General features: G+C 56.3%; 7 protein-coding genes across 7 annotated transcripts; 3 read left to right on the top strand and 4 right to left on the bottom strand.

The window, feature by feature from the left end:
- Window positions 1-40: 40 nt before the first annotated feature.
- On the top strand, window positions 41-1,713 carry J3D65DRAFT_631336 (uncharacterized protein). The gene is made up of 3 exons (XM_066800908.1): window positions 41-772; window positions 858-979; window positions 1,040-1,713. The coding sequence occupies exons 1-3, from the start codon at window positions 476-478 to the stop codon at window positions 1,380-1,382; spliced, it is 762 nt and encodes a 253-aa protein (XP_066652827.1). The 5' UTR covers window positions 41-475; the 3' UTR covers window positions 1,383-1,713.
- J3D65DRAFT_631334 (uncharacterized protein) lies at window positions 1,579-3,480 on the bottom strand. Its single transcript, XM_066800907.1, has 2 exons — window positions 3,130-3,480; window positions 1,579-3,070 (listed from the first exon to the last, which is right to left on the bottom strand). Exons 1-2 carry the CDS (start codon window positions 3,415-3,417, stop codon window positions 1,841-1,843), a joined length of 1,518 nt encoding a protein of 505 aa, XP_066652826.1. The 5' UTR covers window positions 3,418-3,480; the 3' UTR covers window positions 1,579-1,840.
- Window positions 3,481-5,266: 1,786 nt separating this feature from the next.
- Window positions 5,267-6,959, top strand: J3D65DRAFT_660220 (uncharacterized protein; the record flags this gene model as incomplete). The annotated part of the gene is made up of 2 exons (XM_066802568.1): window positions 5,267-5,334; window positions 5,420-6,959. Exon 2 carries the CDS (start codon window positions 5,481-5,483, stop codon window positions 6,957-6,959), a length of 1,479 nt encoding a protein of 492 aa, XP_066652825.1. The 5' UTR covers window positions 5,267-5,334; window positions 5,420-5,480.
- A 467-nt stretch (window positions 6,960-7,426) lies between these two features.
- On the bottom strand, window positions 7,427-8,729 carry J3D65DRAFT_631328 (DlpA domain-containing protein). The gene is made up of 4 exons (XM_066800906.1): window positions 8,595-8,729; window positions 8,392-8,449; window positions 7,871-8,304; window positions 7,427-7,786 (listed from the first exon to the last, which is right to left on the bottom strand). The coding sequence occupies exons 1-4, from the start codon at window positions 8,685-8,687 to the stop codon at window positions 7,610-7,612; spliced, it is 762 nt and encodes a 253-aa protein (XP_066652824.1). The 5' UTR covers window positions 8,688-8,729; the 3' UTR covers window positions 7,427-7,609.
- Window positions 8,730-9,660: 931 nt separating this feature from the next.
- Window positions 9,661-11,092, bottom strand: J3D65DRAFT_456428 (family 3 polysaccharide lyase). The gene is made up of 4 exons (XM_066796389.1): window positions 10,404-11,092; window positions 10,268-10,339; window positions 10,019-10,198; window positions 9,661-9,889 (listed from the first exon to the last, which is right to left on the bottom strand). The coding sequence occupies exons 1-4, from the start codon at window positions 10,771-10,773 to the stop codon at window positions 9,747-9,749; spliced, it is 765 nt and encodes a 254-aa protein (XP_066652823.1). The 5' UTR covers window positions 10,774-11,092; the 3' UTR covers window positions 9,661-9,746.
- A 2,433-nt stretch (window positions 11,093-13,525) lies between these two features.
- J3D65DRAFT_646943 (beta-lactamase/transpeptidase-like protein) lies at window positions 13,526-14,873 on the top strand (the record flags this gene model as incomplete). The annotated part of the gene is made up of 3 exons (XM_066802306.1): window positions 13,526-13,610; window positions 13,670-13,943; window positions 14,105-14,873. The coding sequence occupies 3 exons, from the start codon at window positions 13,526-13,528 to the stop codon at window positions 14,871-14,873; spliced, it is 1,128 nt and encodes a 375-aa protein (XP_066652822.1).
- A 673-nt stretch (window positions 14,874-15,546) lies between these two features.
- Window positions 15,547-17,253, bottom strand: J3D65DRAFT_556691 (uncharacterized protein; the record flags this gene model as incomplete). The annotated part of the gene is made up of 1 exon (XM_066797275.1): window positions 15,547-17,253. One exon carries the CDS (start codon window positions 17,251-17,253, stop codon window positions 15,547-15,549), a length of 1,707 nt encoding a protein of 568 aa, XP_066652821.1.
- Between the last annotated feature and the right edge of the window lie 99 nt (window positions 17,254-17,352).

The raw sequence follows: 17,352 nt of genomic DNA, 5'->3' as shown, positions 1-17,352 counted from the left end.
AGATGTGTTCCTCAGTGTCAGTGGTTTTGTTTGTGCCCTCGAAGAATTTATATGCCTCTGCCGGACAAGGCTACCACAGGCAGCTGTGCATCCAGCTGCCTGGTAGAAGCCTGTGGATCCCCTACCTATCAGAGTTTGACAAACACGAGACGGAATCCGTCCGCTCCGTCAAGGATGACACGAACTCAGCTCCAATGATACCAGAGAAGCAGAAGTGATGTCGTTGGAGCTATAGCAGCAGCCCGGCACCGGCGCAGTGCCTACCGTACCTAACACCCTTGCGAGCTAAGCGAGAACGCGCCTCGAACGCGTCTCCCAAACCATCAACCGAAACAAAGGACATTGCCGGGCAAACGCACCCTCGTTGCCCCTCTACAACCGTACAACCTCAGCCTGCACTATCCCGTCGTATTGCGCCCACACACACTACGACGACAAGGCCGTTCCCTCCTTCGCATCATCTAAACAACTTCCAATGGCGTCCACAAACCCCTTCCCGGGCCGAGGCTTCACATCAGGGCTTGGTGGACACCGCGGCGGACCTGGAGGCGCCGTACAATCAGGTGGAGCAGCAGCAGGGCCATCAAACGCCGGCTTCAACGCGTCAGCAGCAGGCTTTGGGGCAGGGGGCGCAACAACACACCAGCAGCGCGAGGCACAACGGCTGGAGCGCGAGCGCGCAGAACGGGCGGAGCGCGAGAGGCTGGAGAGCGCAGGGCGCGGCGACCTGGCCGAATTGAGCGACGAGCACCGCGAGGAGATCAACGAGGCGGTACGTCAATTGCCGATGCTTGGGCAGACTTGGAAATCCGGGTCTCCGACGCAAGAGGGCAATGTGCTGAGATGATGCGCTGCAGTTCCAACTCTTCGACCTCGACAAGGACGGCCACATTGACTACCATGAGCTCAAAGTGGCCATGAAAGCGCTAGGCTTCGACCTGCCGAAGAACGAAATCCTCAACGTCCTGCGGACACATGGGTGCGCCCTCCCTATATCCAGACGGCATCGAGCCCAAAACTAACCCACCTCCTTCCCCAGCGTCCCCGCAACCTCGCTCGCCAAACCCACCTCCTCCAAAACCGCCGCCCCGCCCATAACCTTCACCGGCCCAACACGGCTCCTCCTACCGCTGGCCTCATTTCAAGCCATCATGGCGCACCGCATCCTGACTCGCGACCCGCGCGACGAGATCCTGCGCGCCTTCGACCTGTTCGACGCCGGCGCCAAGGGCAACATCACGCTCGACGACCTGCGACGCGTCGCGCGCGAGCTGGGCGAGGGCCTGCAGGAGGAGGAGCTCATCGCCATGATTGAGGAGTTTGATTTGGACGGCGATGGCGCCATTGGGCGGGAAGAATTTGTTGGTATTTGTTTGGGCTGATTGTTGCGGTTGGATTGGGAGGTGTGAGAGTATGACCGTGGGTTTGTGGTGTTGGAAATGGATACCCGGATTTCCGTTCGTTGCTGCAGAGGTAATGTTGGTATGCAGGTCATGGAGTTGGAGAGGCGCTCGAGAATCAAGGAACCGCTCACGTCAAGAACACTCTCTAGGGCTTCGACTCAATTTGCACTCATTACTCGAGACAGACGTGCACGACACGCATTGCCAAAATATTTGTACATTGACAAATTGACAGTGAACTAGCGCTGAAAAAGACGAAATCAGAGCAATCGGAGAAGAGGAAAAAGAAGAGTCGTTGTACAGTCGGTCCACCATCGCTAGCTCAAAACCCCGCGCGCATCGCAGTCTATCGGTCCGCTTGGGCACATTGCGTTTGCTATCAAAAGACGAGAGACGACCAACTCCCAGGAAAATCTTGCATCTGTCTATAGATGGGTCTACTGACCCGGCGCAATCAACATGCCCTGCTTCGACGCATTGTGCTGCCAGCCACCAGCGAGCGCCTCGCCGCCGTTCTTCGCTGCGTAGTCCTTTACTCTAGCCTCGAGTTCGGGGCGGAAGTGGCGGATCAAGCCCTGCAGCGGCCAGGCAAAGGCCTCACCCAGCGCGCAGATGGTGTGGCCCTCGACCTGCTTGGTGAGCTCCTGCAGCATATCGATTTCGCGGGCGCGCGCCTGGCCCTTCTCAAAACGCTGCATGATCTGGTAGGTCCAGGTAGAGCCCTCACGGCAAGGCGTGCACTGTCCGCAAGACTCGTGTTTGTAGAAGGCGCTGAGCCGCGAGATGGCGCGGACGACGTCGGTCGATTGGTCCATGACGATGACGGCGGCCGTGCCCAGACCAGACTGCGAATCCTTGAGTGCGTCAAAGTCCATCATTTGCTCGTCGCAGATGGGCTTGGGTAGGATGGGCGTCGAGGAACCACCAGGGATGACGGCTTTGAGGTTGTCCCAGCCGCCGATGACGCCGCCGCAGTGCTTGTCGATGAGCTCCCGCAGGGGAATCGACATTTCTTCCTCGACGGTGCAAGGGTTGTTGACGTGACCGCTGATGCAGAAAAGCTTGGTGCCGGCATTGCGCTCGCGGCCAAAGCTGCTGAACCAGCTGCCTCCGCGGCGACAAATTGTGGGGGCGACGGCGATGGTTTCAACGTTGGCAACGGTCGAGGGGCAGCCGAAAACACCAACGGCAGCGGGGAACGGAGGCTTCAAACGGGGCTTGCCGGGCTTGCCCTCGAGCGACTCGATGAGAGAGGTTTCCTCGCCGCAGACATAGGCTCCCATGCCGCGGTGAAGGTAGACGTCAAAGTCGTAGCCGGATCCGCAAGCGTTTTTGCCGATCAGGCCAGCTTGGTAGGCCTCCTGGATGGCGCGCTGCAGGACAGAGGCCTCATGATAGAACTCGCCACGGATGTAGATGTACGCCGCGGTGCAGTTCATCGCACGACCGGCGACGAGACAGCCCTCGATCAGCTTGTGGGGGTCCTTGCGCATAATCTCGCGGTCCTTGCAAGTACCCGGCTCGCCCTCGTCAGCGTTGACCACCAGGTATCGCGGCTTGGTGTCCTTGTCCCAGTCCTTGAAGTTCATGAACGACCACTTGAGGCCAGAGGGGAAACCGGCGCCGCCACGACCACGAAGGCCAGATGCCTTGATTTCGGAAATAATCTGTCCATGTTGTTAGACACGCAATTCCAAGCGTCATAGCCATTGGCGTTATTACGCACCCAGTCGTGCCCCTTGGTAATAATCTCCTTGGTCTTGTACCAGTCGCCATATTTCATCGCACTCTTGAGATCCGCACCATGGTGTCCGTAAAGATTTTGGAAAATGCGGTCCTGGTCCTTCAGACCACCATGGCGGTGAACGGGAGTATCTTGGACGGTTGCGAGGCCCCTGCGCTGTTGACGGGCAGAAGTGGTGGCGGCGGAAAGACGAGCAGTGGAGGAGGCAGCGGGCAGCGCGCGGCTGGAAACACCGCTAAGGGCGTGTGATGTTGGGGTTCTTGCAATCATGATGGTTGTTGCGTCGTATGATGGTCCAATGCGGGTGTACGTCGGTGCCCGCAGGCGTAGGTGTCGTTGCGGAGGCGGGATGGACGTGCGTGGTGTGGAGGAGAGGTCCACGGCACTTGGGTTGACTAATGAGTAATCTTCGGCGCTGATTGGCTGATTCCAGGACGGACATCGTAGACGAATCGATCGTGGCCCAAACAGGCCACAACATGAATTTTACAGACAGACGCGGCAGCACCACCGTCCTACTTCCAAATTTCGTTTTCCTGACTCCATCTCTCAGCATAGCGGGTTTCGACGCTTATTCCGTTGCCCGAGGGCTTTGGCCCTGCTTATTCGACTCCACTCAGATTGGGCGACGATATCGGCGCAAAGTGGCCGTAGTTGCACCTTGCTCAGTTTGCGGAGCTGATGAAGATGCGCAATCTCTCAGTGGTTTGAATATGATGCACTCGATTGGCTGGGACGAGTGGGCATGTTTACGAAGCCAACTCGTGCCGCTCTCTGTTACTTCCTGCCCCACGACGCGCTTTCGAGGACCAACATCGAAAATTCACACCCTTCATCCCCGACATGTCAACGAGCCCATTTCTGCTCATCAAATCTCATGGTGCAAGTAAGCTGTTTCCAACCGTTTTGAAATATCCATGCCCAAACGGTTTCGAAAAGAGAGATATGCCAGCGTTTAGTCATGACGTCAACGATATCAAAGTCTTCTCTTCCACTGAAGAGGTAGGATGATCGCCGCCGGAACGCTCGGGCGTAAGCACTACGAAATCTTTACCGTGCGCCGGAACGTAATGTTGCCATTTAGGGATTCTGGACTCCAGGATTTTCTGGGGTCGCTTCGCTCTTGCGCGGGCCTCCACCTTCCAACAAGCCAGCTCGCTTACGATGAGTTGGACCATAGCCAAGGCCGTAATCGAAGGAGCTGGGCAAGAGTTGGATGGAATTTCAAGGACGCTGAGGATTGTCTTCTTTCCAAAGATGAGATTGTCAGAGGTCTGGAGCCCTGGTGGCAGCATACACGCCGTGCTCGTGCGGAGCTCCAGATTGCTCCAGTCTGCCTCCCATTAGCGGTCAGAAGATGGCTCAAACTCCCAAGAACTCGCCCTATTACTCCCCCAGATTTACTCCGATATACCTTCCGATGAATTCAAGAAGCATCCCATTGGGTCTTCCTGGTGTCAAGAACATGAATCTCCTTTGTTATCGTCCGATTCCCCTTCGGAGTCCTGTCTTGGAACAGCTCCGAAGCATTTGTACTGTCAAGTTTCCCTCTACATGGCGGGTGTCCAGTGCCAGTCCCCAGGCATCCATATTGTCCTGCACTTTCTCAAGGCGGGCAACTCGTGCCAGCCCAGGAGCATACATACCTTCTAGCACTTCCTAAACCACCTGGCGACAGCCCCGGAGCATTCGTACCGTCTTGCACTTCTAAAAACATATGGCGACAGCCATGGAGCATTCATGCAGCTGTGCACTTCCAAAAACACATGACGACAGCCACGGAGCATTCATGCCGCCATGAACATGCTAGAGCATCCAGTAACATCTCGACGAAGTGCCCTGCAGTATGAATGCTCCTGGGCTGAGTACCTTGTGCCAGCCCGGAAGCATTCATGCCGCGCAGCACCTCCTATAGCACCTGTCGGCGATACCGGAACATTCATACCGTCCAGCACTTCATCGAGACGAGTACCCTGTGCGGCGCTGGAGCATTCATGCCGTTGTGCACATCCTCAAGACAGCGGGCACCGCCCTGCGGCACCGCACCGCGCTTGTTACTTCCTCCCCTCCCGTCTTGTGCTCCAACACTCCATAAAACCCCCTCCAACATCCTCGTCCCCCACCAACTCTCCACCATCCCTCTTCATCCTTCAACAACCAGCCCCACTGAAGACCAAGATACTTACAGTAAGCTTTCTTCCACCATCAGCCACCTCCACTCTTCACCACCACTCTCTTGTGTCAGACGAGCGCAATCCGCTAACAGCAACAGTCTTTTGCCAGCATCATTCACCTCTTCGAGCCTCATCTTCACTTCTCAACTCACCTTCTCGATGCCCCCGAAGAAAGAGCAGAAGACAGAGCGCCCCGTCTGGCAGCCTGGAGATGGACATGGGGACCCCAACCCAGCAGTGATTGAGGCTTCCAAGAACAAAGGAGCTGGCCACCCGACGTGGAAGCTTTTCATGGGTGAAGTGCCAGCAGGTGTCAAGGCAGACGACCTCGCCAAACATGTCCCACGCTTTTGTTACCTCGACGACAAGGCTGTCTGGGCTGTTTCCAAGGTTCCGGACTTGCCAAAGCACGATCGTTGCCGCTTCTGGCCCTGGGACTTCACAAACGGGGGCGGGAACATTTCAACCTGTCGTCGCAACCGCGGCCGACCTGCCTACAACATCAAAAAGAAACTGGCGTCGATTCCGAGGAGCAAGGGAAAACCTCGATACTGGTTTTGTGGCAGCGGACCGCTGAAGGCGCCTATCCCGGAGTCTGAGCCTGCCGTGAAAGAAGAAGTTGAACATGGTCGCGCCTCAACTTCAGAGCCGTCTGAGACGGCTGATCCTTCGATTGAGTCGTCGGCTGAGCCTAGCACTGATGCTCCGCAGGAAAAGACGCCGGAAGACGCAGACCTGAAGGAGAAGTCGAAGAAGCAGGCGTCTGAGGAGCCGGAGCCAAAGGAGCCGGCGCAAAAGATGCCCACAGAGCAGCCGGGAGAACGACATAAAGAGCAACCGGAATGCAAACCCAAAGAACAACAGAAAGAGCAGGCAGCTGGGTCGGAGGAAGAGAAGGTTGACCCAGATGCATATGCTCTGGTGCCGCTCCGACGCCGCACGCCACTCTCGGAGTCACCTTTCACCGCAGGGTTTTCCAGCTCGTCTACCAATATGGAATCTTTCCCGAACTACCCGAGCTTGTCATCCGGAGGTTCCAACAACACGACTCCATTCACGGACTATCCAAAAGCCGGGTCGTCTTCGTCACCTGGCTCGTCCAAACGCTCGGCCTCTCCCACTGGCACATCCACGCCGTCAAAGCGCCAGAGATCTCGTCTCCAGTCCTACATCCTCCCGCCAGAGTTGAAGGACAGGGACAACGAGGTAACTCTACTCCAGTCCCGAGTCAATAAGCTCCAGGCCCGCAACGCGCAATTGGAGGATGAAAAAAGAGGACTATCGCTGCACGTGGTCCAGGTTGACACGAATATGCGCAAATTCGGCGACGCCTTGACCAACACGAGGAAAGAGAGAGACGCTTTCCGCCAGGCCGCCACGGCACTACGCACGTCCATTCTCGACAAACAGGACGAGCTCGCTGAGTGCCATCGCTACTGCGTTGGCCTTGTGGAGAGGGAGAGGGAATTGCAGAAGTTGGTGGGAGAAAATGCGGCGTTGGCCAGGAAGGCGCTCAAGCCTCTGGAGAGCATGCACCGCGGCCTGGGACAGGTCCTTGATGACCAGGAAGAGCGCTTCAGGGAGGCGGGCTTGGAGAGGGTTTGGGAGGAGACCATGGGCGAAGAAGACGAGCAGTAGAGGCCGCCCAAGCAAAACAGGGGACTGGAACGTGAAGGGCATCCGAACAAAAAAGACCACTCGGATTGCCAGGGGCTTGGGTTGGGAACTTCTTTGGGGACTTTCAAAAGTGACACTAAAAGCGACACCTAATCATACGGCCACTTATTTCGATTTTACGAACAAACGGCGATTCAACCAAAGACGACCGACTGAGGATGATTTGAGCGTGGAGGGTAGCTTCGGCACAAGCCGGCGGGATATTCAGGATGCTGACGACCGAAAGATTTGCCTCTCAAAATTCTGGTGGAATGATCAATCTTGCTCGGGGATGCGAGTTCAATGGGTTCATTTAGCTCCTGGCTTCTTTTGCTTTGCCCAAAAATGGAATTGATTTCCTTTTCACTTGTCAGGCCGAAAGGACGTTCGTGAGCCATCCAAGATCAATTTTGAGCATCTCTTCGTTGTCATGAGAGCTCTACAGCGGGGTGCTGCTACACGATCGGATGCTCCTTGTGCGTCATCACCATCCGTCTGCGGACATTTGAATTCTGAAAGCTCACTATAGATCTGAATTCTCAAATCCGTAAAGATACCTCGTCTTGAACACGAGCATTAAGTCTATGAAATACCAACAACAATGAGACGCTACGCTTAGTAAGGGTCTAAATTCATTTGCCGCGATGCTTTGCAAAAGCCTCCTTTACCGAGCCGCCGGCGCGAACATCAGCCATACACCTGTCGTCGGCTTCTGTGAGCTTCGGCAGGAGCTTGAGGACCTCTTCAACTTTGTCTTTGGGGATGGCAACGACACTGTTTTCGTCGGCATCCAGCATGATAATGTCGCCCTGATCGTGTTAGCCAGGAACGACAGTCCAACGGCTTGCAAATTGCGGAACGAGAGTCGGAACGAGCGGTTGCGATATACTCACAGAGTTGACAACCACCTGCCCAATCGTCAGCGGATAACCCACCGCAAACGCCGACGCCTGAGCCCCTGCCCCAACACTACTCGTCCCCCGACTCCACACCTGCATCTTCAACCCCTTCAAAGCATCCACATCTCTCACCCTGCCGGACACCACGACGCCCTTGGCACCCAGCTGCTCCATACGGACGGCATTGATGCCGCCAACAACGGCGCAAACCTGGCCTTCGGGCTGCGAGAGGACGGCAATGGTGTTCTGGTTGATGAGATCGGCGTAGGGGGTGCCAGGGCTGATCTTGCTGCCATCGCCGCTGGACGGGGGGTCCGGGTCAGGTTTCGGGCCGACAGGCTGGGGGAAGGAGGGGGACGTTTTGGGGGCGAAGAGGACGGTGCTGGCTGGGGCGACGACTCGCGCGGGAGTCTTGGATTTGAGAGGTGCTGCACCACCCCATCAGTGAATGACTGGAAAAATTTCGCTGCTTCAAGGGTCTGAAAGGAAAGCAGGGTTTCAAAAGTTGCGTTTACCTATGTCTGCGAGGAAGCCGGCGCCGGGCACGTTTAGTTTCAGCAAGGCATCCGAGATCTGGAATGTCTTAGCTTAGTCTGTTGGCCACCAGCAAACTGTGTTGGAAGTCGACGTCCAGCCCCGCGATGCACGCATCTTTCAATCCAAACAGCACAAACACAAGGTCAAGGCAAGAGTCGCGGCAAGCATATGACAGACGTACATCACAAGCCGTGTACTTTGCCAGCGTCTGAAACTGTTCCGACGACATGTTGAACGCAGAGGATGAGAATCTTCGAATGGGCGCTCGAAGCATGACTATTCGGAGATGTCAAGCCAAGGCAGCGGAGGCGCGCGGAGTCGTGTTGTTGGAAGGAATGACGTGAGGCTTCCAGATTAAGCTGCGCGCGGCCCGCGTCCGATTTCGGCCCGCCCGCTCGCGTGGTGCACGCTAGGGCAGCTTATCCGAACGTCCTCGCTTTGCCGAACCATGTGCAAACTCCATCAACACCATCGCCATCTTCAAATCTCGACGCTGCTCATCGTCTCCCCTCTCGTCGTCGAAAATTTTTCCTGTGGCTCTGCTTGGCACATCCTGCTGCGCTCAACATGAAACGAAAGGCCCGACTGCTGAATCCGAATCACGAAAACAGCTCGTGAGGCCATTTTCCTACGACTCGGCCTCATCTCGTCGGTGATAGATGATCCCAGAGGGTACGGCGATGTTCTCTGTAGCGCATTGATGCTGCGAGTCAGATGCAGCGATTGGCGGACCCCGAATTCGGTATGCCGGTCCCTTGAAGGAGCCAACAGAAGCCGACCCTTCGACCACGCGTCGCTTATTCGGTACGTGCCGAGTTCAAGGGACGATCTCATAGATCGCCGGTCCAAGACTTGGTGAGCAAAGTCATGGCACACTCATCGGAAGGTAGGTGACTAAATGCTGCGCAGACGGTTTGTGTTGGTGTGCTTGAGCACGCAACTAACAGGGAGCTTTCAGCCCAGTTTGCCAGATGAGAGCATTCAAGCATCTACATGGGACGACAACAAGGAGCATCCATGAGCTCCAACTCGTCTTCTTGTTTCACGGCTTTTGCTATCCATCCTCGTTTTCATCACTCACGACTCGTATTTCTTGACAACTACTCCCGCCAATCATTGCCTCTCGGTCCTGGAATTCACTGCGTCACTGATTCAATTTGAGCTCACAAAGTCCGCCAAGTCCAAATATATTTTCTACATTGAAGATAAAGTATGCTCAACATGCCCGAAAGTTACACCCTAAAGGTTTTCGTCCTCCATCCATTTCTGGACCGGACTCAATGGCTCCTGAATTTCCAGCATCCACGTCTCAGAATAGTTCTGAGATGGGCATCTAGCAGGCGGGGAGCTCGGAGTAGATGCAGGCGTCCGAGGGGCCGCTGGAGAGCTCCTCGGGCTCGTTGCCGGGGGTGGTGCCCTCGTACTCGGTGCAAATGTCGCTGACCTCGGTGGCGCAGGTGTCGGTGATGGTGGCGGCTATCGCAATCATCAGCATGAGTACACATGACAAGAGTGCGGCGCCTATATGTCAAGGAGCACCTGGGGGTCAAGGAGCACCCAGGAACCTCAAGAGACGAGGGACACTCAGAAATCAGGGGAACTTACTGTCGCCGTAGTTGGAGTTGATGCCGACAAGCTTCTTGCCGTTGATGGCGGTGACACCAGTCAGGGTGACAGTGCGCTCGCCCATCTCCTTGCAGTTACCGCAGGAGCGGTACAGCTTGCCGAAGTCGACGACGGTGAAGTCGTTGATGGAGACGGCGCCAACACCGTTCTGCTGAATGACTGTAACGAAACAAGTTAGCTGGATTCAAACTCAAGGCAGCCGGAAAGACTGCTCTTCTTCAGACTTACCCTTGTCCTCAGCACCGGTGGCACCACCGCCAGTGATGGTGGCATCGCCGTCACCCTTGAGGGAAAGAGCATCTGTGTTGTCATGTCAGCTTTGCTCAAAAACGTGGGTCTTGATGATCTGGGAGTCAACACTGACCTTCGCAGACAGCGGACCACCAGACGTTCTCAATGGTACAGCTGCCCTCGCAGTGGACACCTTCGATCTGGTCGGCGCCGATGATGGCGTTCTTCAGGGTGCCACCATCCTTGATGATGAAGACAGCGTCCGAGTCATCTCCCTCCTCCTGACCGGTGCACTCAACACCACGGCCAAAGGTCTGGAGCTTGCCGTCGTACTCGCCATCGACCTCATAGGCCTCGTCAAAGGTGACGTCGCCGGTCGAGTCGGGGATGGGGAAGTCAGCACGACGGGTGAGCTTCTTCAAGCTACCGGACTGGTTGCCAGTGGCACGAGCCGAGACAGCGCCAGTGACGGCGAGGAGGGGAAGGAGGGCCTTGACGAGCATGTTGACTGATGGTATGTTGGAAAGGAAGGAACGATCACAGATCAGTTCTGGTTGTGCTTGAAAGAGTGGAGTATGAATGAATGGACTGTTGGAGGACTTGGATGATCAACTCTTCGACTGGAAGCCTGAGGACTTAAGTACTCAGAATCGAAGAGCTCGTCCTCCACCACCCTCGACTTCGCTAAGAGCGTCAACTGCATCTGAAACTTTTGGTCGCCATGCTGTGGACGGATCAGAGGCTCGAAGTGCCGGTTGGGTTTGTGCGCCAGTACGACAGCTGCCCCCCAAAGAGCATGGAAATCGGCAAAAACGAGGCGTCGGCTGTGATAATGGCAGGACCATGACTTGGACGTGCCAAGGTGGAGCAGCAATGAAACCTCACAAAGCGCGCGGTCTTCGGAGCAAAAAGAAGAATAGGTGCACCACTTCCGCACTGGACCCTGGCGAGTGCAAGGTTGGACGCTGGGGATCTATGGAATCGTGCCCCTGACGCGCTGATCCATTTGTTTTTTGCTCGATGCATTCTTCCGGGGCATACAGATTTCCGTCCGGCGGCTCAAAGTGATGTTGGTGTTGAATTCCAACCGCTCTACCTGTTGTCTTGGCAGTGCCGTTTCTTGCAGAGCTTCGCTTTCTTGTCTACACAAGGCAGGTTTGTGCACGCGGCGAAACAGCACAACGCCAAGATGGAATATCTACCGTCGCCCAATCCCAGGAGGCGAGCAAAAGGGTTGGTGGAAAAGATGAGGTATGATCAGCGCGGAAGCTCTTGGCGGGCCTTGGCGGCGCAAGCATTGAAACCACCAAGAGAAAAAGAGTGGAGTCGGGATCCACGTCACGTCCTTCTTCCGCTGTTTTCCCACTGCTTTGCCAAGAGTTGAGCAGGCTCTCTGTCCCACGGAGCGCACCGTCGGTCAGCAGACGGGGGTGGCTGTGTACAGCAACGCATCTCATTTTCTGTTTCAGTCTTATTACCGAAGGACCGCCTCTCGGCCTGCCTTTTGGAGCGGATTTGTTCGATTTTTGCCCAGCACATCTATGGTATTGCGGCCCGCCGCACCGCTGCTTCTGGAAATCTGCCGACTGGCGCTTGTCCTATCACACTGCCGCGTGTTTAGTGCTGTACCTGTTTGCGGCTCTTTTCGACAAATCGCCGGTTCGATTGGGAAATGATTCGCAGACCTCCTAAACCGGGCACTCAGTGGTAGAGCGTGGCGTCGTCTAGAAAGAGCACTGGTGGAGTGTGCGCTAATGCGGGTGACGGCTGTCAAGTCGATGCTCTTGTCTCGGTCTCGACCTTGATTTCCTGGAGCTCGCCTGAATGTCCCGCCACTGGGATAATGAGGTCCATGCGACACTGGCTGCCAAAAATTGGAGTAACTACACCGCTGTTGGGTTGGCGAGGTGGACGGTTGAATGCTCCATACCCCTATCCAACGACTTTGGAAGGTCTTTGTCTGTCACTTCGTCCCTACTCGCAGGAGTGGGATTCTCCTGATCCCACTTTGCAGTTGTGCGGGTGAGCATCAAGTCTCTCTTGTGCCTCAACTCGCCTCCGGAATCGACTCCGTGTCGCGGCGAATCTTTGCGCTCATCCCGCACTAGCTTCAGGCAAAATGACTTTGCAAGCAGAGCACAGCATGCCTCCTTGAGACAGCGGCAGCAGAATCAACAACATCCGCAGACTCCCCATCTTTCAACCATCACACTCAGCAATCACAGCGACACTCGTGTCCGGAAATTCGGATACAACGTTCCCTCTTCGATCGTCCAGTCGCTCACTTCCGCTTCCTCGACCACCATGAGATAGGACATGTCGATTTCTGCTGTTTGGGAAGGTGACAATGCCTCCTCAATACTTTGGCAGCAAGAGTGGATGAACAACTGCCAGATGCGATGACGGTCAACACGAGGAGATGCGGTCACTGGTCATGGGGTCGCGCCGTGGAGAATTTCGGAGCAAAAAGAATCGCCGTCTGTAGCAAAGGCGTGTCGTTTCTACCCATCTCTTTCGGGCGCTTGGATGCTCCGCGTCCCTTCAACTTGTCTCGGTCGACGACGTGACTTTTTCCCTAACGGAAGCCTACCAGAGCTTATGAGCCACTCCGTGCGCCAATACTTTGGTGTACCACAACATCTTCAAGTGTCCGATTCGACGTCGTTGAGGACAGATCGATCATTTCTGGCATTCGGAAGCAGCGCAAGGAAAAGGTGAGCTGACTCATGACCAGATCTTGTCGCTGCCCGGCTCAGGTGCATCTGACCGTTTGTTTTTCTGTCTGACTGCATCACACATAAGGGATCAAGGCAATCTGGCCTCTGTCGCGGTTCGTGGCTCCTGTCTCCGGATCGACAAACAGTTGCAACTTGGGGTTCTGAAGTAAAGATTTACACCTGCGGGGCGGGCCGCGCGCCGAGGAAGCTTAGGTTGAGTTTGACTCGATCGGGGATCAAGGTTCATCAACGACAGTTTGCACCGCGACCGACCGACTGAGTGGTACGACGCAGAACCCGAATACGTAAAAGGAGAGGAAACCTCCCACCAGTCGCCCCATGAAGGACGCTGGTGCCTGGGAGGCAGATTCGACACCTTTGCGGGGTGGTTAGCAGGCGAAGACCCTCGGACCCCTGCAGCCTCGGAATGCAGTACGGGGTCCTGCGGGGAAAAAGAGACGATACAATGGCGCCAGCTGGCCCACCGAACGACCTACACTTCTGAACCAAACACCCAATTCTACATCTTTCAAACATCATGGTGTCCCTTGAGGAAACTCTTGAGAAGGCATGCGCTTCGGGCGTCATCCCGGGCGCTGTGGTCATCGCGTCCAACGCTGACGGTGCGAGACCAGCACAACCCTGCCACATGCTCACATGCAGGTACTGACGACAACGACAGGAAGCTTTCGCTATGAGAATGTATTCGGGAAGCGCTCTGTGCGCGAGGGCGAAGATCAAAGCCCGCTCAAAAAGGACGCCATCATGTGGATAGCATCTTGCACCAAGCTGCTAGGCACCATTGCTGCGCTACAGTGCGTTGAGAGAGGCCAACTGTCGCTGGATGCTCCCGTGTACGACGTGCTCCCTGAATTCAAAGACGTGGATATTATCACGGGCTTGGACGATGATGGGAAGCCCCAGTACAAGAAGCACACAACGCCCATGACGTTGCGGTGAGCATTCAGACCACTCACGTCCCCAGGCAGGCGGGGCTACCACAACACTAGCTGACATACTTCCTAGCCATCTTCTGACGCACTCATCCGGACTATGCTACGAACACGATGCACCCTCTGCTCCAAGCATGGCGCGCATCGCGGGGCGAGAAGCCCAGCCCCGGCGGCACCATCGCCTCGCGATTCTACACCCCGCTGGTGTTCGAGCCGGGCAGCGGGTGGATGTACGGGCCCGGCATCGACTGGGCAGGTAAAATGGTCGAGCGCGTCAACGGCAACACGCCGCTCGAGGCGTACATGCAGCAGCACATCTTCGGGCCGCTGGGCATCAAAGACATGACGTTCGACCTGTCTACGCGGCCAGACATGGCGGCACGCATGGCCGATATGACCCAGCGCGACGCCAACAGCGGCAAGCTCAAGGGCTCCCGCCGCAAGATGCCCTTCGTGGGCGCGACTGAAGCCATGGCTGGGCAGGGCCTGTTCGGTTGCGCTCCCGAATATATCCGCGTGCTGCAGAGCCTGCTCCGCAACGACGGGAAGCTCCTGCAACCGGGCAGCGTCGACGCCATGTTCATTCCGAACCTCAGCGCGCCGTCCAAGGCCGGCCTGAACGCGCTGCTCAACAGCTCCGACTACATCAACAACGCCATGGGCGGGCTGCCCAAGGGGACGGACCGCGACTGGGGGCTCGGCGGCTTGCTCAACGTCAACGACGTCCCTGGCTGGCGCCGCGCGCACTCGCTGAGTTGGGGCGGCTTGCCCAATCTGACTTGGTGGATTGACCGCAAGGCCGGCCTTTGCGGCATGTTTGCCGGCCAGCTCGTGCCTGAGGGCGATGCGAAGGCGCAGGCTTTGGCGCAGGCGTTTGAGCGCGAGATGTACAAGCGGGCGGCGGTGCGGCAGACGGAGTCACCGAGGCTGTAGACCCTCGTTCTTTCTTAGTGAAAAATAGCTTGTTGAACTCCCTTTCTAATCGCACCTGCCGTTGTGATGTATCAGAGCGCAAAGACGCCAAACTCCATGCAAGAGGGAACGAAATGCCGAATTGAAATCTTCAACTGGATAGTCACAGTCATGGGGTCTCGGTTCCACAAGAGAGACCAGGGTTTTCAAAGAGGTTGAGCTTGTCTGGATTTGTCGATTGTCTGTCTGCCTGCGCTGTAGCGGCAGACAGACATGAAGGGGTGATAGGAAGAGAGCGTTTTAGTTTGAATTTTAGTGCTGTACTTCCAACTGTGACTTGAGACTGTGGAACTGGGATTGGGATCAAGCGGAGTAAAGGGAAGGGGGAAGAGAAGAAGGAAAAGAGAAACAGAAAAGGGAAGTGTATATCGAGCTTGATATTTCCATGGTGGTGTCTCTAATACCTTGAATACTTGAACAAAGAGAGGCGAGCAATAAAAAGACAGAATAAAAGGGATGTGAATAATTGACAAAAAAGTAATAGCTGAAGAAAGAAATGATCAAAGGAAACGGCACTCTCCCCCAAAGGACAATGACAACGCCAGGTGAATACAACGCGAGAGAGAAAGACGACAGCCAGAAACATTTCCTGTTGTTCGCCAGGAAGTGGGCTTACCCTCCCATGTCCCATCACTCACTTACCAAACAAATCCCGCCACCATTCCTTAAACCCATACGTCGGCCTCCGGTCCACACTAACTCTAGCCTTCCTACCAGCCAGCCTCTCCATGAACCCCTCAGCCTCTCCTTCCCCGCCACTACCACCATCAGCATTACTCCTCGCCTTCGGCATCGTCGCCCGCACGTGTATCTCTTCGGCAAGCAGCGGCGCGACGTCGGCAAAGGCGGCGCGCAATTCCCGGTCGAGGTTGAAGTATGGCTTCTTGGCCAGGTCGGGCGCCATGAGGTTGTAGGAGCGCGTCAGGTCGTTTAGTTTGGCCACGGAGAGGGCGAGGAACGAGTGCTCAGTTGCTTCCCAGGCCGGGTCGCGGAAGGGGTGGTCGGCGGGTGCGATTTTGGGGGGTGTGGGCGTTGACTGGGGAGGGGTCGACGAGGCTGCACTGCTGGTTTCCACGACAGTCACTTTTTCTTCTCCCTCGGCAACGGCGGTAGGCGTCGAAGTTGTGATGGTGATTTGCTCGGTGCGTTCGTCGGTGTCAGAAGACGGCGCTGCCTTGAGCTCGCCGGCCAGCGTAATCTGGCTCATGTGGCCCGCCTCGTCCACAGCGCTCAGCGTTTCCGTCTTGGTCTTTTGCGGGTTAAACGCCTTCTCCGCCTCGGCATACGCCCGAGCGCGGCGAATCTGCACTTCCAACGAGCCACCCTGCGCCGCAATCATGCGCGCAGCGTGCCTCTTCCAGTCATTGCGCAGACGGGCGCGGAAGCGCGTCGCATCGGCGACAAGCTCCTGCTGCTTCTCGATCCACGGAGGCACAATCTCCTGCTTCTGGATAATCTTGTTCATAAAGTACTCGGTGGTGTCGAGGAAGGGGTTGCTGGCGTTGTAGTCCCGTTCGATGGTCTTGCCGCGGGGGATGTTGCGGAACTGGCCGCGCGCAATGGCGTCCTCGATGCGCTCGTTGGCCATGCTCTCGAGCGCGCGGATGGACATGGGCCCGGTGCGGCCGGCCGGCTGGAACCGCTCCTTCATCTCTCGTCGCAGCTTTTCCTTTTCTTCTTGCGTCATGCTGCTTTCTTTGAGCTCGGCGTATATGCTAGTCTTGTCCCGCGCGTTGGCCAGTCTGACCCCCGCGCCGGGCTCTGACGCGCTTTTTCTGCCCGTGTCGACCTTTGTAGGCAGCCGGATGGGCGGTGGCCGCGGTCTGGCTCCTCGCATGGGCTTTATCGAGTCGTTGAGCATCCGCAACGACGCGTCCGCTACGCTCTCTTCTCCCGTCCATGCCTGTGCTCCAGCAATGTCCCGCGAACCTTTTCCAGCGCTCGATGGCAAGTTTGCGTAACCAATTTGACTGGCATATTCGCTGCGGAAGTTGGAATTCGCAATCCGCTCTTCCAACTCCTTCTTCAGCTCTTCCGAGAACCCGGCTTCCTCGGTGGCGGCTTTTTGAGCTCGCCGCCCGCCGCTGACAAGTCCTTCCTCTGTGAGCTCTTCCAGGCGACGTGTCATCGCACCCTTCTCTTCAGATCCTTTCTTCTCTCCATCTTTGTTGGCATCATTGGGCTTCGGAGGCTCTGGTTCGGCTGCAGGACTCGAGGACTGGGCGCGATGTGGCGAATTCGATAACAACCGACGCTGTGGGACGGCGGCGAGGAAGTTTGGCTGGAGTGCTCGCAGACAGCGGGCACAGATGAATGGTGATACGACCTTTGCTCTATTCATCCAGAAAGATGGTCGATTTGGGGGACGTGGAGCTGAGGTTGGTGGATGGGTGGTGCTCTCGGGAAGATTCCGCGCGGGACAACATCCATGACGTCGGGA

The sequence above is a fragment of the Phyllosticta citribraziliensis genome, assembly GCF_038025025.1.
Source record: "Phyllosticta citribraziliensis strain CPC 17464 chromosome Unknown J3D65scaffold_9, whole genome shotgun sequence".
In the NCBI taxonomy this organism is placed as follows: Eukaryota; Fungi; Ascomycota; class Dothideomycetes; order Botryosphaeriales; family Phyllostictaceae; genus Phyllosticta; species Phyllosticta citribraziliensis.
This window is presented reverse-complemented; position numbering and strand designations above follow the sequence as displayed.